We start from the raw sequence: 21,799 nt of genomic DNA, 5'->3' as shown, positions 1-21,799 counted from the left end.
CCCCCCCCCCCCCCCACAGCACACCACACAGACATAGACACACATACACGCTGGTTCTGTCACTTTGGGGTCAGTTATTTGGATACAAGTGTATGCTGAAGACGTCACACAGCATGTGCACCCTGTTTTGGGCTGTGTCATCTGTTTATCAGTGGCCCGGCCTTGTCACTGGATCCCTTTCCTGGTGTCTGGGGCTGTTAATCCTTTTGGCTGGGTTGTTCTGGGTCTCGGTTCTCACACTCAGAGCTTGGTGCCTAAATGTCTTCCTAGACAGCAGCACCCAGGAGCTCAGTGTCTGGCTTTGCGAGCAGAGGCTTGTCCCAGGCTGCCCTTGAACCTGCGGCCCTCCGGCCTCAGCCTCCCTGAGATAGGGATTACAAGCCCATGCAGCCTTGCCTGGCTGATGCTTGCACTGTAGAGTGTCCTGCAGATATTCGAGACACAAGTCCCGCTGGGAATTTTTTCTCCGGCTCTGCCTTCCTTCCTCCCTTTTATTTTTTCCTTTGATGAGGGTGCTTTGAAGAGATGGTTTTTGTTTTTATTACCTCTGTGGTTTGTAGGTGTAAGCCAAGCCCAGCCTGTCCTGCTGCAAGGTCTGATTCCAGATTTCTGACACAAGAATTCTGGGGTTTTGGTTTAATTATGATTACATTTTTAATTGCACTTATTAATTTGTATGTTTGTGTGTGCGTGTGGGGAAGTCAGAGGGCCATCTGCAGGAACCGGTTCTCTCTCTTACCCTACAGGTCCTACAGGTCAGGGTCAAGTTGTCAGGCTCGGTGGCCAGAGACTGCACCTGCTGGGCCGTCACATTAGCTCCAAGGTGGCGGTTGTCAGGGAATTTTCCAGTCTGCAGTTCTCAGATTATGATCTGTAATCTATTCTGGGTTAGTTGGGAGGTGGGGCGTGAGGAAGCTGACTTTCAGTTTGTCTTGGAGAGATGTCCAGCGGCACCAGGCCGCCTTTGCCGAGCATGGGGATGCAGTGTCTCTTTACCCACTGACTTTTTTTCTTTTATGTGCATTGGTAATTTGCCTGCAGGTTTGTCTGTGTGAGAATGTCAGATCCCCTGGCACTGGAGTTACAGACAGTGTGAGCTGCCATGTGGGTGCTGGGAACTGAACCCAGGTCCTCTGGAAGAGCAGCTAGTGCTCTTAACCACTGAGCCGTATCTCCAGCCCCACTCACTGACTTTTTTATTTTTCTCAGCAGTCATATGTTTTCAGTGTGGCTGTCCTAACTGTGACGGATTAGAGCAAATCCCAAATGCTCTCTGGACTTCTGTATGGATGTGTGTACAGGTGTTGGATGTGTGTGTTGCATGAGGAGGTTGCCATCTGGTGTCTTCCTTGATCACTCTCCTTACTGAGTCAGGCTCCCTCACCAAGCCAGAACCCGATTCTGCTTGGCTAGGTGGCCAGCTTGTTCCGGGGACCCCTTCTCCACTTCCCAAGCGCTGGGATGGTGTGGGCTTTTATTTGGGTTCTGAGGGTCCAAACTCCGGTCCCTGTGCTTCCACGTTAGATTTTATCCACTGAGCTGCTTCCCCTGGCCAGGGCTTTACTTCTAGTGTAATGTTGTTTCATTTTCCAGTTGTGCCTTGATGGTTCAAGGATGCAGTCCATTTTCCTCTATTAACTTTCTAGCCTATAAACTCGCTCAGTTCACTTCAGTGGTGCTGAGGGTTGTTTTATAATCCCCCAGAGATGCTGCATATAAACAGTCACATCCTCTGCGAGCTCAGACCATGCACTCTGCCTCCCCCGGCCGTCGTGTCCCTTCCTCTTCCTGTCTGGTGCAGTGGTGAGGGTGGACGCCAGAGGATGCAGGCCGCCGGTGGAAGCCAGCACCGTTAGCTAGCCCCTGGCTAGCCCCTGGTTTGTTGGTCTGGCCGAGGGGGTGAGAGGCGCAGACACAGACAGAGGATGCAGATTATTCAGGAAGAGAGAGCACGTTATATAGCTTTGGGTGACCAATCAGGTTCCTCCACACCATCTCTGAGCCTGCCATTGGTTGTTGGTCTCTGGGCAGGCTCCCCAGTACCCAACTACTTCCATAGTCATGTCAGCGGAAGCTGCCCCAGGCCGTGAGCCCTAATGGCCCTTTGCTGGAGATGCCCGTACTAGTTAAGTTTATTTTTTCGCTTCTTGGATTTTTAAATTTTATGTAATGAGTGTTGTGCCCACACATGTATGTGCATGTCTGGTGCCCTCGGAGGCCTGAAGAGGATGTTGGATCTCTCAGAACTGGAGTTACAGATGGCTGTGAGCCATGTAGGTGCTGGGACCCAGACTCTGGTCCCCTGCGGGAGCAACAAGTGTTCTTAACCACCGAGACGTCTCTCCAGCCCTAAGCTCCTGTTTTTGAGGGAAACAGTTCCATACTTCTGCACTAAGTCTGGTGAACTTTCAGCATCTTTCCTCTTCTGAGGACGTTCCCCTCTGTTCCTAGCTTTTGGGTTTTGTCAGCTTTGCCAATAGGATGTCCTGTATCTATTCATGTGATCCTGTGACTGTTCTCCTTGAAGCAACTGCTAGAAAGAACATGAAAAGGCTGCAAACACACGGATCCATTAAGCCTCTTGCGGTTTATTTCCAGTCGCCATTCGAGAAATTAGGCTCTGACAGCCCTCTCGGCTGTGCCAAAGTGCTCCTGAGAGCCCCGGCTTCCTGTGTGTTTGCCTGCTTCATTTGTTTCTGAGACAAGGTCTCAGGTCGTCTGTTCTGGCCTCAGCTTACTACATAACCAAGGAAGACTTGAACTCTCGATCCTCTTGCCTTTGCCTCTTGAGTTCTGGAATTACAGGCATATGCCATCCCTCCTGGTTTAGATTTTAAACATTTTTTAAATTATTCTGAGCTATATATTTCTCCATATATGAGTACAGGTGCCCACAGAGGCCAGAAGAGGAGGCCAGATGGTCTCCCAAAGCTGGAGTTGTGAACTGCCTGAGCTGGGTGCTAGGAACTGAATTCGGATCTGCTGCGAGAACAGAATTCACACTTACTTGCTAAGCCATCTCTCCAGCTCCTGGCTAAGGTTTTATAATCTTTGAATTATCACCAATTTAATACCCACCCCCAGAACAGTCTTTTCTGTACTTTAATTCATTTTATTACTCTAGATATGAATAAATATAGTAAAAGCTATTAAAAAAAACAGTTTTTGTGTGTTCTCCAGTAAATTGTCTTTCTGTTCTGACATTCTCCTGTGGTATTTCTGCTTAGAATTTATGTGCATTTTATTTGTTAACACTGTTAATCTTCATCATATGTAGTACGTGACTGGGTCACTCTTTGTTGATATTGTTATCATTACTAATGTACATGTGTTTGTTCATTTGTTTCTCTTTTTTTGAGGCAGCATCTTGTACAGCCCACGTCCGTCTCCAGCTCCCTGCACTGTTCGCTCATGCCGGCCTTAGGCAACTCCTTCCTAAGGAGTGTGTATAGGCTTGCACCATCACACCTGGCCTGAGATTTTCAGGTTCACTGCAGAGATTTTCCATGTGTCCTTGGTGCGATGGGGACCCAGTCAACCCCAGAATCCACATCGGCCATGGGACTGTGGATAGACCTACGCTGATGGACCATTAATTACCACCCAGAAGTCCACAGTTGGCGCAAGGCATTCTCCTGCTGAGTGCGTTCTGTGGGTTGCATTGTCCTGTGTCCGTAGTGTGTGTCTCCTTTCCTCCAGCCTCTCGTTGCCAACTGTCTGCATAGCTCTCCTTTTCCTGATGTTACAGCAGGAAGCCCGCTCACATACCCAGTGTTTTCAGAAGCATCTCACCTGCCGCACCCCCAGCTCCCAGCACCAGCACTGGCCCAGCTCAGTGTCTTACTGCTGCTCTGGGAGGTCCTGGGAGGTGGTGGAAAAGCATGGTACTGTACCATGATGTCATAGTGACCAGGTAGCAGTTGAAGGAGAGCATGCCAAGGACAGACCCAGCCACTTTGAACATAGCTTATCAATAGATGCAGGATGTGGTAGGCAGCAGCGTTTGGCAGACTCTCGCTTAGACTGTGGATGAGGTCTTTACAGTGTACAGCAGCAAGGTCTACTCAGGAAGACTGGGCCACATTTTGGGCCTGTGGGAGGACTGAATTCCTGATACAGGTTGGGAAGGAAAAGACACACTATACACTGGCCTGGCGTTCTGGAGACCGTGAAGGGTTTGAGTGGCGATGCTTTCTCCTTGATGGCTGTGAGAGAAGAAGCTGGACCTAGGCTTCCCAGGGAGCTGTCCACTGGGTAGTGTATATGCACTGGATCTTTTTCTGCTCTAGCAGAGAGCAGCTCCTGACTGCACTGAGCCAGTTATAAGGCCGTAAACCAACTCTTGCCTTTGCTCAGGTTTTACCTTAACTATATTTTGCAGAACATCATAGATCTCCAAACCATGATTTAACCAGCGATGCCCAAAACTGTGTGATAAAATATTTTGCAAAAGAAAATGTAAATAATTCACTTATTTTTAAAGTAGAATGACCAGGTGGCGTGGCCACACTGCACACTCAGAGGACAGAGCTCAGGCTCTGGTCTCACCTCCACTGCTTGCTAGCTGTGTGACCTTGGGCAAATCACACAGCCCTATCTGGCCCTCATTTTCATCTTCCCAACAGTGGGGTAATCTCACTCCCCATGTAATAATGTCATGTGCTGTAAAAACATGTGAGGGTTGGGGACACAGCTCAGTGACCTCTGTAAGCTCAAGGACCTGAGTTTATGCGCGGCACCTTAAAGCCAGGGTTCTTGGAGGACTCCCAACAGTGGGAGTGGGGGTGTCTCCTACTCTTTTGCCTGCTCTTGCGACCCTTTTCCTCCTACTGGGTTGCCTCTTCCAGCCTTGATTTGAGGGTATGTACCTGGCCTTATTGTAACTTGTTATGTGTTAGTTGGCTTCTCTGGATGGCCTGCTTTTTTTCTGAAGGGAAACGGAAGAGGAGTGGATTTGGGGGAGAAGGGAGGTGTTGGGGTACTGGAAGAGTGGAGGGAGGGAAAATTGTGGCCAGGATTTAATGTATGAAAGAGGAATTGATTAAAAAACAAAAAGCCAGGCCTGGTTGTAACCTCAGCTCTGGGGAAAGCAGAGACAGGAGGACCCTGGGACCTGAGCAGGCCAGTCGGTGAGCTCCAGGGTCACTGAGAGACCCTGAGAGATGGAGGAAGCCCCGAATTGACTGTTGCACATGTGCGCACACTTTCTCCCCATGGCCACAGGAGGCGGCCGAGCCCGCACCCACATGTCATTACCTGGCGCGTGGGGTTAACATGGGTAGCCATGTGTTCCCTCCTGCAGCCATCGTTTTTCAGAAACAGGAGATATCTAAACCTGTGTAGAAGCCTTATGCTCTCTAGGACTGTGACGGGGAAACTGCCCTTCGCAGGCCCGGGGACCTGCTGTTTCCATTTTATAAAGAAGACCTAGAGGTTCAGAGAGGCTTGGTGACTTGCCTCAGGCCAGTCAGGAAGGGAGCTGAGCTCCAGTCCCATCTGCCGTCCTGACAACTTATACTACCCCAGAGTGCGGTCACGAGATAGAAAAACAAAACCCAAAACCAACCAACCAAGCAAAGAAGTGCTTTTCCATTCAAACCAAAGTATCACGATGCTTGAAGGGTAATGAGATCTGCTCTCTCGTCATTCATTCACAAACGTCTGGGGAGCCGCTTCTGGCCAGGCGTGTTCCATCGTGTCCTGTGTGTTGAAGCTGGGGTGTATGTTACACGCCTCCCTCCCTCCCCTTCCCTTGAGCTGGTGTGGCAGAGGTGAGGTCCTCACACCACCTGCTCTGCTAGCTCCCCCTGTAGCTCGGACGCCAACCTGCGGTTCCCTGACGGCAACGGCCTCCTGCAGATGCCTCGCTGGGATGAGCCGCAACGGGGTTGTGCCCTGGAGCAGATCTGCGGCGTGTTCCGTGTGGACCTGGGCCACATGCGCTCCCTGCGGCTCTTCTTCAGGTAGGAGCCTGTCGCATGTACGTGAATGTGTCCTGGTACATGTGCTGGCATGTACACGCACGTACACACGCATGTGCCCTGTGTGTGGGTACATGTAGCACGTGTTTCTGTCTCGTGTGCAGCAGAGGGTTGCAGCGGGCAGTCTCCTCCCTACCCCACTGTTGTCAGTGTGTCCCACCTGAAGCCGCCCAGCACCCTGTTCGCCCTGGGCAGAGGACAGCCAAGAGAGAGCCCAGCGTGGGGGTGCTGCTGCTGGCACTACAGGCTGCTGGGTTTCAGGGCCGCACTGGTGGCTTGCGTGTTGACACTGCCCTGGCCTTCTAGGAAGAGGGGCCTTCCCTTCCTAAGCCCCAGTTGCTGCCTCCTTAGGCTTGTGCTTTCCCGCAGCAGCCCAGGTCAGCACCCATCAGAAACCCCTGTCGGAATCCCAGGCCCACATTCTAGCCTCTCCCCGAGGTGCTTGGGGTGACAGCCTTGAGGGAGGTTTCAGGAAACCCTCCCTCTCCTGTGCCCTCTTGTGATCCAGCCATGAGGGCAGAGGGAAATGGGTAACCCCCTAAAGGGTCCAGATCTGCACCCCGCTGGCCCTGCCCCTCCTCCAGGACTCCCTGGCAGTTCAGGAACTGTGTGCCAGGGGTCCTGTGTATGCCACTGCTTGGCTTCCTAGGTAGAGGGGGTGCTGAGTTTTGTTGATTGTGAGCCTCACATAAGCAGCCAGACTCCCTTGGGACTGCCTGTTTCCTGCCTGAGGTGGCTGACAATGGGCTCTGATTAAACTCGGAAATCAAAGCCTGCCTTAATGTGCTCACCCCATCCCCCGCCCCGTGGCCCTTCAGTGACGAGGCTTGCACCAGCGGCCAGCTGGTGGTGGCCAGCCGGGAGAGCCAATACAAGATTTTTCACTTCCACCACGGCGGCCTGGACAAGCTCTGCGAGGTGTTCCAGCAGTGGAAATTCTGCACGGAGACACACCTTAGGGACCAGGTAGCCCAGCTGAGCGTGGGGTGGGGTCGCCTGGTTAGGGTGAGGGGCTGGATGCGCCTCTCTGAGGGCACTGGCCAGCACACCTTCCTCCGGGGAGGGGGCCTGGCTCTGGGGACTGTGGCCTTTGGCCGTCTGGGTTTGCAGTGGTTGACAGCCCTGTGCTTGGGGGCTGACATGCATGCCCAGGCCTTTCTGAAAGTCACTTCAAGCACTTGAAGACTCGTGTTTTGACAAGGCTCAATCTGCATACAGAGGTAATGAGAGCCCTTTAATCACCTGTTTAAGGTGCCACCATGCTTAGACCAGGCGCTGACTCTGCCGAGCTGCCCCTCCCGCACAGCCTCCTGCTGGCTCCCCTTATTATGGTAGTGGCATAGGCCCCCCTGCTTTAAGCAACCTTTGATTTCTGAATTAAATGTCAGCTGCGGTTTCGCCTGGGACTCGTGAGTGCTCATGGAGACAATCTGACAGGCTGGCCTCCTGCTCGGGAACAGCGGGCCTTTGTATGTGGCCGATCGAATGGAATCTATTGCAGGCCCTCCCTGGCAGAGGGAAGTTGGGCCATAAGGGGGTATTAATTCTGGTGTTCTTCACCGAGGGGGCAGGAAAGGGAGTGGGGGCTGTGGGCTGCAAAGGGAGAGCAGTTTTAGGGCGAAGGTATTTTCATTTTAATTGTGTGTAATTACACTTGCCGGCTAGGAGTTTTCGAGCAGGAACGGCGCCCTCCCCTCCTCCTGGAGGAGAGGGTGGCTTTGACGTCCTGGGAACGGAGTCTTAGGCTTCAGAAGCCCAGGCTCTGGGATCCTGCTCTCCACCGGGTCCCTCCCGCCCGTCCAGCAGCTCACGGATGAGAGGACGTGTATGCAGTTCTCTATCCGAAGGCCCAAGCTGCCGTCTTCTGAGACCCACCCGGAGGAGAGCCTGTTCCGGAGGCTGGACGTGTCTGCGTGGCTCAGCCACCTGAATGAGCTGGGCCAGGTGGAGGAGGAGTACAAGCTGCGCCAGGTATGGAGGGTGGGGCTCCGCCTCCTGAGGCCGTTCCCGAGTCTGCCCGCAGCATCGAGAGGAGACCTGTCAGGCAGCGAGAGGAGACCCAGAGTTTGGGGGCCCCCTGTGGGCCCTGCACACTCTTGGGTACTGAAACCCCCGGGATTAGTCCCTGACATGAGAACGGCTCGGTTGATCTCAGAGTGCCGCCCGGGGGGGCTTTGACATTGAAATGAGCCAGTTTGTATCCTCTCTGGGAATGCGGCTCCAGCACTTTCCCCTCGCAAACATGTGCAAATGGCCAGGTCTGAATCGAGGCTCGCCAAAGGCCCCACAACACCCTTCTCTGGGGGTTTGGGGTTCTTTGAGCTGCCCTGTTTTATGCTCTTCCCCCCAGGCCATTTTCTTTGGTGGCATTGATGTGTCGATCCGGGGGGAGGTCTGGCCTTTCCTGCTGCACTATTACAGTCACGAGTCCACGTCAGAGGAGCGCGAGGCCCTGAGGGAGCGGAAGCGAAGGGAATACGCAGCCATCCAGCAAAGAAGGTGCGTCGCCCCGGGAGTCACATCAAACCAGGGAAGTCACAGGTCGTCACTGGCCGTGTAGCCCATGGAACGTGGTTTCTTTGGAGCGGCTCCCAGGAGCCGGCAGCGTTGGCAGGAGGAGGGCCGTCCCTACACCGCAGCCCCGGCGCCTTGGTCCGGCCCCTTAGTTCACATGCCAAGTTGTAGAACTTGTGTTTAACAGGCTGAGCTGGGAACCCGGCTTCAGAGGCTGCACCTCCCTCCCACATGGGTTTCAATAGCCACAGGTTGCTGCCGTCAAGCCTCCTCTGAGGGGCAGGACCTAAGTTTAAAGGGAGAGCCTTGAACATACAACCCCCCCCCCCACGCACAGCCACGTACGTACACATATTTGCATTTGAGTGCACACATGTACAGATGCACAAACACACACATGCACGTGTCCTGTTGGGAGCAAGAGGGTTGGCTGCTGGCAGCCCATGCGCGCGCACACGCACGCACGCATGCACGCACGCACGCATGCACGCACGCACGCACGCACGTCCTGTCGGGGCTGGAAGGTTGGCTGCTGGCAGCAGTAGCCGCAGAGGTCAGCGCTTAGCAGAGCACAGGTTTCTGTTCCCGGAGAGTGCGGCCAGCATAGGTCACTGCGGACTGCGTGTTCCCCCTCCCTGGGTACTCCAGCGCATCCCCTCCCAGAGCCGACCTCCAACCTCTGACGGTGCTGTCTGCCCCGCAGGCTTGCCATGACCCCCGAGGAGCACAGAGCCTTCTGGCGCAATGTGCAGTTCACTGTGGACAAAGACGTGGTCCGCACAGATAGGAACAACCAGTTCTTCCGAGGGGAGGGCAACCCCAACGTGGAGAGCATGAGGTACCTTGTCGCCCCGGGTCCCCCGGTGAGACGCTGTCTGCCGCCCTGTCCCATCTGAGGGTACCAGCCAGGCCCCCTCCCCCTCCCCGCCTGGCCCCTGCCCTCTAAGGACAGTGCTTCCCCATCCTACCATGCATCCTCCCATCCCCTCCTGGATGGACCATGAGAACACAGAACACACAGGGCCAGATGCCGCCATCTTTGATATTCTGATGCAGCCTGGCAAATAACTGCACAAAATTAACAGCCCATTGAAACGTCTTCGCCAGCCCACCCGTCATCACAGACAGTGGACCATTAAGGAAGTCAGATCCACATTCCTCCCCAGCCCCTGCTCTGGGCTCTGGGCCTGGCAAATGGCTGTGACCACTTGTAAAGTGGGTTTCACTGGCCAGACTCTTTTAGAGGCAGGGTTTCTCTGTGTAGCCCTGGCTGTCCTGAAGTTTTCTGTGTAGACCAGGCCGGCCTGGTAGACTGGTAGACTGGTAGCCTGGTAGGCTGAGATTAAAGGCACACATACCACATCCCGCCAATCACCCACCCTCTTCAGACAGCGCTGTGGCACCCGCCACTTGGCGCTGCCTTTCCTACCGCCGAGATGGAGGAGGGGCCCGGCGCCTACCCAGCAGGCCCTGATGGTGGACGGGTGGGATGGGTCCAGCCAGCTGTGCTCCCCACTGCCCCACCAGGAGGATCCTGCTGAACTATGCTGTGTACAACCCAGCCATCGGCTACTCGCAGGGCATGTCGGACCTGGTGGCGCCCATCCTGGCGGAGGTCTTGGATGAAGCAGACACCTTCTGGTGCTTTGTGGGTTTGATGCAGAACACCATCTTTGTCAGCTCTCCTCGAGACGAGGACATGGAGAGACAGCTGGTGAGGCGTGAAGCACGTTTGTGTGTGCGTGTCACCGCGCAGGTGTGGGCATGCGTGTATTTGTGCCTGTGTGTATGTGGCTATGTGTGCTTACATCGTGTGTACGCATGTATGTGTGTTTGTGCGTGCCTGTGTGTTGGAGGGCTCAGGGAGGTAGAGCACTGCCTCCTGTTGCTGCCAGGGGTCTTGATGGTGAAATGCAGCCACGACATCAAAGGTCAGTGGACAGCAGAAAACCAGCATCTCTGTTGACAGGACCCGGGCCTTCTGGGAAGGGCCAGCTAGCCACCTACAGGAGCTGTGTGTTTGGGTCTGGGCCAGCCTCTAACCCATTCCTCCTGAAACTACAGAGGCTGACTGTTGAAGGCCCTACCCTGCTGGTCTTCTTCCTCCCTGCAGGGCCATCAATCCAGCCTCCTTGACAGGACAAGGGAAGGGAGGCCCATGGTACCTGCTCAGGTGTGTGTGACTTGCAGAGCCCAGTGCAGATAGCCAGGGCAGTTGCGTGCAGTCAGGGCAGAAGGCCTCTCAGTATTACTCAGATGTCCAACAGGCAGACCTCACACCTCCAACCCCTGAAAAAGCTGGGCTTTCTGTGAGGCTCAGCTGACACTGGCCACAGGTCCTCCCCACAGAGATGAGCTGTACATCAGCCAGGCAGCATGGAGCGGTCGGGGCCTAGATCTTGTCACAGCAAGGTACCTGTGTTCGTGTCAAGCCCTTGCCGAGTTCCAGGTCCTGGATGTGGATGGCCTGGCCTCAGTCCTGCAGACAGCCTGGGCCGGAAGCAGATAAGCTTGAATAGAATGAACATATGGGCAAAGGACACTGGACCTGGGGGACAGGAATGCCAAGCGCCTCTCCCTCCCTTGGCTGTCTCTATTACATACGGGTCTGGCCTCAAGCGTTGGAGACTCAGCTAAAGAGAGGCTTTTGGGTGGTCATGTTCAGTGGTCTCTTGCTGGACGAGGTGTGCCTCATGCAGTGAGGGCAGAGCTGAGGGAGAGTGTGAAGCATGTCTATAGATCAGCCGCCGGGAACAGGGCTGGCCACGGCAAAGGCACACGGGAGAGGCAGCAGGATGGCATTTGTGCGGATTGGACATCCATTAGAGAGCTGTCAGCTACACGGTGGCCTTGACCTTCCTCGGGCCAGAGTGGAGATCCTCACCAGTCAGGAAGGACCCCTGGACTCCAGAACCACACAGCTCCAGGCGCTAGCCTAGGAGAGGTGTGGTCTCGAGCGCCCCACCCCCGCTGTGCTCAGCAGGAGACCGACCCCAACCAGGCCCCTGCCTCATCCTGCATCCCTGTGATGTCAGGTTTCCACGGTACCCAGGGAGGCAATTACAGGGTCTGACGCCATCAACCTGGCGGCTCGTGGCCAGTGACTCATTAGCTGCTGGAGCCTGGTTTTCTCTCGGCGTCAGTGAAGTCCATAGCCCCCACCCTGTGCTGCCAGAAATAGCCTGGTGACCTGACGCACAGAACACCAGGAACACGTACCCTCCCTTAATTAGCTCTGGGCGCCGCTGGACCATGGCGGAATGGAAGGGGCTCACTCTGCCTGGTCAGGCATCCATGAGAAACAGCCCCCAGGGGCCGGCTGAGGCTGGGGGATGACTTCACACTGAGTCAGCGCTCTTGACCACCCCGGAGATCACACTACGCTTGGGGCTATACCCCAGCCTCCTTCTAGAATATCTTTTAAATCTAAGATGAACTGGCTGACGGGTGTGAGCAGGCTTCCAGTGGTGGAGGCCAGGGAGGTGACTCAGACAGCAAAGCGTGAGGTCCCCAGCACCCAGGTTAAACGCTGGGTGTGCGTGCACAAGGAAGCTCAGACAGGTGGATCCCTGGAGCTTGCTGCCCAACCTGTCTAGCTAATCGGCAAACTCTAGGTTCAGGTTCAGGGAGGGACTAGGTCTCAAGGTGGTCGAGCCGGAAAGATGGCTCAGAGGTTAGTATGTGCTGCTCCTGTAGAGGGCCCGGGTTCGATTTCCAGCACCTGCACCAGGCAGCTCACCATTGTCTGAGAGATCTAACGCCTCTGGTCTCCTCGGCCACCTGAAGTGACATGCACAGTCTACATGCGTGATGTAAACACGTATCAGCATAGATGTAATTTAAGAGTAAAATAAGGACTGCAGAGGTGGCTCGGTGGTTAAGAGCACTTGCTGCTCCTGCTCAGGACCTGGACTTGACCTGGATCCCAGCAGCCGTATGGTGGCTCCCAGCCATCTGTAACTCCACTTCCAAAGAATCCAGCCCCTTCTCCTGGCCCCACAAACACCAGGCACCGATTCGGTGCACAGACATCCATGCAGGCAGATCAGTCACACACATAAATCAGCTCCGTTTTTAAAGAATAAAATAAGGCAAACTGCTAGAAGGCACTCTGTGTCCGCCTCTGGCCTACAAACATACACAGAGGGGGAGGGGAGAGAGGAAAAGAGGGAGAGGGAGAGAGGCTGAGAGAGAGTCAGGGGAAGGGAGAGAGAAAGAGGGAGAGAGGAGAAAGAGGGAGAGAGGAGAAAGAGTCAGAGAGAGAGGAAGGGAGAGAAAGGGAGAAGGAGAGACAGAAGACACACAGAAGGTTCCAATGTAAGTTGACCTAGTAGCTGGCTGACGTGTTTGGCGGAGACTTCTCTGTGTGTGCTTTCAGGGTTGAAAGTACTGCCGGTAGCAGCCTCCGTAGCCCTGGTAGGCAGCTTGGCCCTGACAGGCAGGCTTGCCCAGAGCCTGGCTAACGCCCCCTCCGCTCCCTCCCCCAGCTGTACCTGCGGGAGCTGCTCCGTCTGACGCACCAGCGCTTCTACCAGCACCTGGTGTCGCTGGGCGAGGATGGCCTCCAGATGCTCTTCTGCCACCGCTGGCTCCTACTCTGCTTCAAGCGGGAGTTTCCTGAGGCGGAGGCCCTGCGCATCTGGGAGGCCTGCTGGGCCCACTACCAGGTGAGGGGACAAGAGCCACACCTAAGTTAGCATCCTGCACCTAGCCAGTGTGGGAAATAGGGTCCTGGGGTCACTCCAAGCCTCCTCTGGGGGGGGCTGTCTCCTCCTCCTCGCTCCACCCCCCTCCCACAGCCTTCCACAGCCGCTCTTTTCCAGGCAGCTGGGTTCAGACCTCACCTCCCATGTAATTGAAATCAATGTAAATTGATGGCCAACACGATCATTACTGCATTCTGGTCTGAGCTCCCTTTTGTCACGGCCAGTCGGCGGGAGAGACTGCATCAGCACCACGGGGCAGTCAGGAAGCCCAGGATGGATGTGCCCACCTGCTGTGGCCAGTGCTTCCTGCCCTGCCCCCTGGGACTGCTGGGCCACCCTGAGCTCCTGCCTTCACAGGGCTCTCGAGGGAGCCTGGGTCAGTGCAGCTGGCACCCACCTACATTCACAGTGATTAGGGTCTCCTCCATCAGCCCCCCTCTGACCACAGGGCAGCTGCTGCACAGTTTTAACACCCAGGCCACCCGTGTAAGAACGTCGGCAGGTCCTTTTGACTCCGTCAGCCATAATAGCAACAACCACCACACCAAAGGTAGCAGCGATTACTCCATGGGTGAAGTGCCTGCCTTGCAAGCTTCCAGTGGAGTCCCTGAACCGTGTTTTTAAAAAGCCAGGCACGCCAGGCGAGGTGGTGCACACTTTTAACCCTGGCACTGGGGAGGCAGATAGACTTTTTTTTTTTTGTGAGTTCCAGTAAGGTCAGGGCTACACAGTGCCAACCTGTCTTGGAAAAAAAAAACAAAAAAAAAAACAGCAGGAGTGGCACATCCGCTTAGGCCCTGTGCTGGGGAAGCAGACACAGGCAAACCGCCAGGGCTCGCTCGCCAGTCCAGCCTACTTGCTGAGCTCCAGGTCCCTGAGAGCCCCTGGGATACCCCTTCCAGCCTCATATGCACCTACACAAAGCTCCAGGTACACAGTACAGGCAGGCGTGCACAAACAAAAACCGTGCCATCCGTGTGTCCAGGGCACAGCTCCGTCCTCTTCCCCCAGCATTGTCCCTCTGCCACCTGAAACGTCGACCCGGCCGCTTGCCAGCGCATCCCAGACATAAGACTGCTCTAGACAGAACACTCAGAAGTGACCGGGGAGGCTGAGTCATGAGGAAGTCACCCCAGCCGTCTTCTGAGGCATTGGCAGTACCCACTCCTCAGCCCCTGTTGGCTGTCGTCTGGTTCAAAACCCACAAAACAAGTTCATGTTGCCTTCAGATTTGGGGATCAGTGAGCACATCTAGAACCACCCTCCTCCCCTTATCAGCCAGGGATAGGGGGAGCGGAAAGACAGAGGTGGGTAGTGAAGCAGGAGTGAGCACCAGAGTGGAGCCACTGGCAGGTGAGGCCTTCGAAGGGAAAGAGCACACAGTAGCTGCTGCGCACCTGCCCCAGGAGCTGGGATTTGCCCCCTGCGCTGGCTCCATCCCTGTAGACTGTGTCTCGCTCTCCCATCCTTACATTCCTTCGGGAACTGAGAAGATGGCTGGGCAGTCCAGGATGGGGACTTAAGTGCCACTGGCCCTGTCTTTAGGTGGGGAGGTGCAGGTTTCCGAGCCCAGGAACCTGCCTGCCAGCATGGGCCTGAACCAGGAGGGCCTGAACTAGACCCAGGACCGAGTTCTAGCAGGGCCGTCTCTGAGCTCGCTGTCTCTCTGCAGACGGACTACTTCCACCTGTTCATCTGTGTGGCCATTGTGGCCATCTATGGGGACGACGTCATTGAGCAACAACTGGCCACAGACCAGATGCTCCTGCACTTTGGAAACCTGGCCATGCACATGAATGGAGAGCTGGTGCTCAGGAAGGTGGGCACTGCCCGGTCCGGCCTATCAGGCCTGCACATAAGCAGGCCATGTACCGTACAGCCCTGCCCCTGCCCATGAAGCCCTGTCCACACCACAGAACCCTAGCCGGCACATGGGCTCAGCTCCCGTTTTGCAGAGTTCTGCACGTGAGCTCCATCCTGCCCCTCACCTGCCTTGCTGGGCTTTCTCCAAGGGGACTGGCACCCGCTGCAGTGCCATCAGCCCAGTGATGCTATTGTGTCCCTGCTTTGTCCTCATGGACCTCAGGGGCCGCCACCTGACAGCCTCTTTCAGCTGCTACGATGCATGAGTGTCCGGCCAGTCCCCCTGCCCAGGAGTGCCTCCTTCTAGTCCACAGCTAGGGAAGTGAGGAAGAGGAGGCAGAGCCTGGGGAGGATGTGGCTTCTTGGGAGGAAAGGTGACCTTGACTCAGCCACCCCCGATTCCCACTTCAGCTGGTGGTGTTTGGAGTTCGGGCTTCAGGCCCATCGCTGCACTGCACGGGGCTGCGGGTAACAGGCAGGGGCAGGGGGCGCTGGGACTGGGTTAGAGAGGCCCTGCAAAGGGGCAGGAAGGGCAGTGTGGGGCAGTGCCGTTCTGCTTTTCTTCATCCTCCCCAATGCCGGTTGGGAATTTGTGACCTAAACTGCCCAAGTATCTCATGGTCCCTTTTTAGCAGCCAGTGGATGCCCAGGCCACTGTGCTGTCCCCACATAGTAAGCCCATGGGCGTGGCCCCTGCTGCCGTACTCCTCACTCTTCTCGTGTCCTGATGGCCTTGCTGTCCTCTTAGCCTGTCCTCTTTCTGCAGGCCAGGAGTCTCCTGTACCAGTTCCACCTTCTGCCCCGGATCCCCTGCAGCCTGCATGACCTGTGCAAGCTGTGTGGGACAGGCATGTGGGACAGCGGGTACATGCCAGCTGTGGAGTGTGCCGGCCACCACCCGGGCTCAGAGAGCTGTCCCTACGGGGGCACAGTGGACATGCCGCCACCCAAGCCCCCAAGAGAAGGCAAGAAGACCCCAAAGGCAGCGAGGGAGGCATTTGGTTTCCGCAGATAGGAAAGCCCTTGCCCCTGACCAGGGCTGAGGGGACCTCCTTGAGGGCCTGGGTAAGTGGGAGGGGGTGGGGATGGACATGGAGGGAACACAAGGAAATGCCTCTGGCCAATGTGAAGAGAACCTTGTCATGGTGACAGAATCAGACTCTAGAAGCGACAGCACGTATCAGCTGTCCCAAGAACCCAGCTCCTGAGAGGCTGGCCCAGGATGTCCAGCTACGCCGCTGGAATGCAGGCTGGTTGGGTATTCCAGCAGAGGCCAGGAGCCTCCGCAAGCTGTGGGCAAAGCAGGGTCTAGAAAAGGCCTCACCCTTACACCAGCACCAGGGACTCGGAGGAGCAGGGCTGTCATCTGAGCGAGTCAAGCCCACTACTGAAGCTTCTTGGCCACAGCTGCAAGACTGGTCTGAAAAAAAGAAAGGGGAGGGAGGGCACAGAGAGACAGAGAGAGCACAAGGAAAGAAAAGCTTGAGAGAGACCTGGGCCTCCCATGGTGTCCATGTGAGTGTTCTGTGCCCTGCCATGGGAAGGACACGCTACCCTGAGCCCAAGGCACAGGCTGGTGGACAAGGGTCAGATGTCCCCCCACTGGGGTCCTCCTCTGAGGATCTGAGGTTTGTCCCCTCTTCAACACACTGGGGCCGGAAAGGGTTGATGGGCGTGGTGTGTACAACCATGAGGTCCTCTGAAGAGAAATTTGTGGTCCTGGGGAAGGGGAAGTGTGTAACTCCCAGCCAAGAAAGACATCTGATGGCTGGGAGGTGCCTCTGCCTCCATGCAGGACCTAGGGAGCTTCTGTCCTTGGCATCTCTGCCGGCCGAGCGCCACTGGGACACTGAATGTTAAAAAGGAAAAGGTGACCCTCGTCCTCCAAAGCTAAGGATTGTGCTTGGATAAAGGTGTGTTCCAGAACATTCCTAGCCAGTGAACCGAAAGCTGGTGCAAGCAAGGAGCCTGATTCCTTCCTCAGGCGCTGACTCCTCGTGGGGAATGCAGCCTCAGGGTAGGTGGAGGTGCCCGCTGTCATTGGCTTCTCTCCCTGAGAGTGGCGCTGCAGGACGGTGCCGAGTTTAAAAGGTGCTTATCAGAACAAGAGAGGGCCGGGGCTCTTACAGTCTCCCTTCTCAGCTCTCCCATTCTCCTGTGAGCCTGTCCCCACTCTGCAGGCACTCCTGAGGATATGGGGCCATCTAGGAAGAGCCTTTGGGGAGGAGGGGGTTTCCCTGACCTTGGGGGTACTGTCCATTATGAGGAATGGGCTCACCCTCCCCCGACTTGCTTTCTGTACTGGCTTTTGACTTTCTGGAAGCTGGGGCCACAAGCAGGCATACCCACTGTCTGTCACCACAGTAGCAGAATATAGGGCACACACAGAGCCTCAGAGGCCTAGAACCGTGTGCTGTGACCTGTGCCGAGCGTGTGGGATCAGCAGTGAGGCTGGGTGGTTCTGGTCTTAGGCAGTCTTGCTCATTCGTTTCTGGGCCACCATCTCTGGATCGCCATGGGCACATGAAGTGTATAGGTGTGAGGCAACACTGGCTTCTGGGTCTTAGGTCACCCCATGGTGGTAGAGGTGGAAACGAGCAGTGTTTTCTCTAAGTGTTGGTGGGTGCCGCACATGCTAACCACCTCTCCGGGCAAAGCAGGTTGAATGGGTGAAGCCAGCATCCAGCAGTGGAAAGCGAACCCTCGTCTCGGGGTTTTCTCTCAGTAGTCAGGTAACTCAGAGGGGTCCCAGCCGCCTCCCGCCTCAGGAAATCTAGATGCAGGCCACTCCTTTCCCAGGATCTTGCTCCCGTGCTGCACCCCAACTCCTACACCTTCGCTCTGCTGACTCTGATTCTGAGGGTCCAGCTCCCACAGTGCCCAGCCCCTGCTCCTCAGCTGACCCAGACTGTCCCGTGACAGCCTTGGACCAGGCTCCTCCCCCCCAGTGCCCTGGATTACCGGACCCTGGTGTTACCTGCAGCATCAGGCTAGCTGGGGCCTCTGCAGCCAGACATGGTGTGTGGGCCCTCAGAGCCCTGCTCTGCTCTGAGGCCCAGCACAGAACAACAGCCTTAATCTGGATGCAATTAGAGGAAACCAGCCAGATACCCGGTGGCAGCTGTTAGCCCAGGATTATTCCCAGCCAGCAAAAGGCATTAGGGTGATAATTCAGTCATTAGACTTCTAGCCTTCCCACCGCCAAGACATACAAATCACGGGTAATCAGCCCGCACACCATCCCCTGGCCACGAGGCTTATTTAACCCATTTTTTAAAATGACGCTTAATGCTATTGGCCAGCACGCCTGTGTGCGCATGCCCCACTGCTAATGTCTGTGCTGACGACCGGCATTGCCTGATATCATCGAGGCTCTGGAAAGGAAGGACACCTTTGATATGTGTGTATGTGTGTGTGTGTGTGTGTGTGTGTGTGTGTGTGCTGGCAGGGGTGAGGCTTGAAGCCTGCGTGGAAAGGGCACTCAGTTCTGACTCATTCGCCCAGAAGAGGGGACAGTGTGTGGGGAGGGGCGGGCAGCAAGGGGAGAGGGCCGGGTTGCAGTGTGTTCCTGCCTCAGGGCCAGAGACTGCCCTCACTGAGAAGAGAGAAGACAGTGCTTTACCAGACACTTCCACCTCAGGTGCCGTAGTCCTAGCCCATCTCTGCTGAGGAGGACTTCGACCCTCTTCGGAGCCTTGGTCTGGGCAGTCTGCGGAAGGAGATCCTGACCAGTCCAACCCTGATCGGGTGGGGTGGGGGGACGTACTATGTTCAGGAAGGGACGGTTTGGGTGTCGAGTTTTGAGCTTTTGCTAAAAGTGGTGGGAAGCCCTTGCCAGACAGGACACTGGTCCCAAGGAGGGTCTCCTGGAGCTGGTGCCTTTGATGGCCCTGTACATGGAGGGGGATAGAATAAAGGGCTGGGGAGAGGACTGTAGGCTGGGTCAGGGGTCAGTGACACCGAAAGGTGTCTCCCTCTCCTCCTGCATTTGCCTTTTGCTGTTTTGCTGAACCAAGGGGCAGGATGTGGACTTGGGGCCTGCTGCCCCACGAAGTGACACACCCAACCCCCACAGTGCCAGGAGTCCACCTGCAGCCTCCCCTGGAGGCTCCCTTCCACTGTGGGCAGGCCGGGGGTGCCGGGAATACCCTGGGCTGGCCACACAGAGGGAGGGAGCCTGGCAGAGGTCCCCGGAGGCCACCCTGCCCACAAGGGAGGTGGAAAGCTTTGCAGGGTTAGAGGTGGGCCAGAGCTGCCACCCAGCTGGGCCTCCAGGGAGGACCGGGAGACTCTCCAGCCTGAGGCTGGACCTGCCAGATCCCTAGAGTCCCTGAAGAGCCAAGCAGCTACTGGATATCAGTCTTGTGTTTCTGTGGAGATTGTGGTGCATTTTGTTCTGGGCTAACCTGGCCTAGAGGGATCTCCCCAAGTCTTAAGAAGCCAGTTTACCCCAGAGCTTCCCCAGTGAGGGGTCCCCTCAGCCCGTTTCCTCTTCTGTAAAAGGAGCAAGACTCTCCAACAGGCTCCTTTAAAAGACTGCTCTGGAGACGTCCATTTAAAGCTGCTATGAGGGTGGCTGACCATGGCCCAGGGACCTCACCTGCCACTCAGGGAAGAGCCCGCTGGCCTTAGCCTTCCGAGGCAGTGACCCTCCGGAGAGGGGCTGTCCACTCCCAGTTGAAAGCTCTCCCTGGTGTGGAGTCAACAAAGTCCCCTCTCATATCCACCCTGCTGCAGGTCGCACACTCTCAGTAATGCTCACTCTATGTCACCCACGCCTACCCTGAAGAAAAATGAGCCACAAGGCCACCTCGGCTGCGGTCTCGGCCTGCGCCTGTCTGCACACGCGCAAAGCTCTGCTGTGGATGGCATCGCCCCTCTCGGGGGAGATCCTTTCACGAGGACTCAGACTTCCTAAGTAGCTGCATGCAGATCCTGCCACCACCAGGCCTTTAAATACACCCTGTTCAGTTCCAGGTGGGAAGGCGGCACCTCGGGTGCGCAGAGGTCAAGTCACATGACAGTTTTTCGTCCACACTTTGAGGATAAGGAAGACGCCTTTTCGTGTGTTTGGTTTTGTTTTTAAAGTAATGAAGTATGCCCACTGCTGATGTCTAATAGGAAGTGAGTAGTTTCTCTGTTGTGTTTTGTTTTTTTAAGCAGTCCCCTTCCGGTCAAGGTCAGGACTGGTCACCATGACCCCTGTTAATCATGACTCTCATTGATTCCACACAAAACAAATAAAATAGTATTGCCACACACATGGTCCTGAGCCTTGAGAGAAAGCCTGGAGAGAGTGGCCAGGTCGGGGTTGGGCAGAGAGGCTCCGTGGAAGAGCTGTGAGGGCCTTCAGAAGCCACCAGCCTGCCCAGCTCCTTGGCTGCTCTGAGAGTAGTGGGGAGGGGATCTGGTAAGGCCTGAGGTGCAGAACCAGAAGGGCAAGAGCGTGGCTGTCATGCTGGGCCTGGCAGTGGAGAAAAGAGGCTCAGCGAACTCAGGAGTGCTTACTGGGCACACAGAGTCCAGGCTACCCAATGTCTGGAAACCCTAACAGCATCTGACGGAGCTGTAGCTGCCCTGCTCTGCCTGAGCAAGCCTGTGTGACCTTGCTTTCCAAGACAAATAGTGTATTGAAACTTGGTGGGTGTGGGCTGGGTGTTAAAAGGGAGTTCAGGCAGCATCACTGAGCCCTACTGTTTAACCAGCTCTGGGAGCTAGTCACAGGGACATGGACTCTAGGGCTGATGAGAAGGTACACAAGAGTCTAGGCCCTGCAAAAGCTTTGGGACCGTTGAGCTGCTTGAACGTGGCTTGTGTATATACTGGTGTGCCCCTGCAGGGGCTGGAGGAGCCAGAGGGTGGGTGGACTTGGTATGTGTGCCTCCGGGGGTTGCCATGGCAAGGCTCTGTCCACCTACCTATCTGTCCTTGTTTGGACATAGGCATGCCTGGTGCACCCTGGTGAGGATTGGAAGGTGCCAGCCAAGCCTGGAATACTAGCTCATGAGGGTGCTGAGCCTAGTTCCCTATAGAGAAAATTCCATCCACTTGGAAGCAGGAGGGCTGCTGGCCCAGCCTGCCTGGAAGCTAAGCTCTAGCTGTCAGTGCACTGAGTGTGAGATGCGGGACATGACCAGTGGCCAAAGGGACAGGAGAAGCCAGGCAGGTGCACATGGCCTCGGCAGCTCTGCAGCCTGTGACACTGCAGCAGGGGCATGGAGGGAAGGACGGTCATTGGCCAGCCGTCACAGGTGCTGAGGGTCCTTGATGACCCCATTGTGAGCCCCAGACTGGACACTCACAGCCCACTGAAATAAGGTAGAATTATGTGGAATTCCTTAGGCCTGCAACACATGGTAAGACCTTCAAGTGGACAAGGCCACCCACACTTCTGTGCCTGCAGCTAGGCAAACCTTGAACTCCCCACTGCTTCAGCACCTCCCCACTCCCACCAGCCCTGAGCAGCAATGTTCATCACCTGCCTCCCTTTACCCCAGCCAAAGCCTGTCTCTGCCCCATCACTCCAGAGCAGTCCTGATTGTAAGGGCCCTCCTCCATTGCTTGACAAGCTAGGAGTCCAGAAAAGGTGGGTTATTCACTCCCAAAGCATGCCCTGGGCTCCACACTGAGCCCTCCTTGTCACCAGATCACTCTTTTTCAAGGCCAGGCTCTGTCTGTGCGTTGTCTGGGCTCTTGTGCTCAAGCAGCACCACACCTGTGTCCAACGTGTAGGGT

The 21,799-nt window shown here is 55.8% G+C and overlaps 1 protein-coding gene across 2 annotated transcripts in view; it reads left to right on the top strand.

Annotated features, from left to right (window-relative positions):
• Tbc1d16 (TBC1 domain family member 16) overlaps window positions 1-20,317 on the top strand; it is a 66,942-nt gene extending 46,625 nt beyond the window's left edge. Inside the window, exons 4-12 of one of the 2 annotated variants that reach the window (XM_055592419.1) lie at window positions 5,802-5,963; window positions 6,800-6,947; window positions 7,788-7,952; window positions 8,332-8,480; window positions 9,199-9,333; window positions 10,023-10,209; window positions 12,983-13,162; window positions 14,874-15,020; window positions 15,831-20,317. In XM_055592419.1, coding sequence (XP_055448394.1) covers window positions 5,802-5,963; window positions 6,800-6,947; window positions 7,788-7,952; window positions 8,332-8,480; window positions 9,199-9,333; window positions 10,023-10,209; window positions 12,983-13,162; window positions 14,874-15,020; window positions 15,831-16,079 — 1,522 coding nt within the window. In that variant the 3' untranslated portion in view covers window positions 16,080-20,317. Of the gene's footprint in view, window positions 1-5,801; window positions 5,964-6,799; window positions 6,948-7,784; window positions 7,953-8,331; window positions 8,481-9,198; window positions 9,334-10,022; window positions 10,210-12,982; window positions 13,163-14,873; window positions 15,021-15,830 lie in introns of both variants that reach the window. The other variant, XM_055592418.1, reaches the window with a different exon arrangement.
• Window positions 20,318-21,799: the final 1,482 nt, after the last annotated feature.

This window comes from Psammomys obesus, unplaced genomic scaffold (assembly GCF_907164565.1).
Source record: "Psammomys obesus unplaced genomic scaffold, mPsaObe1.curated_primary_1811, whole genome shotgun sequence".
Classification (NCBI taxonomy): domain Eukaryota; kingdom Metazoa; phylum Chordata; class Mammalia; order Rodentia; family Muridae; genus Psammomys; species Psammomys obesus.
Note: the sequence above shows the minus strand (reverse complement) of the source record. Positions and strands in the feature narration are given on the sequence as shown.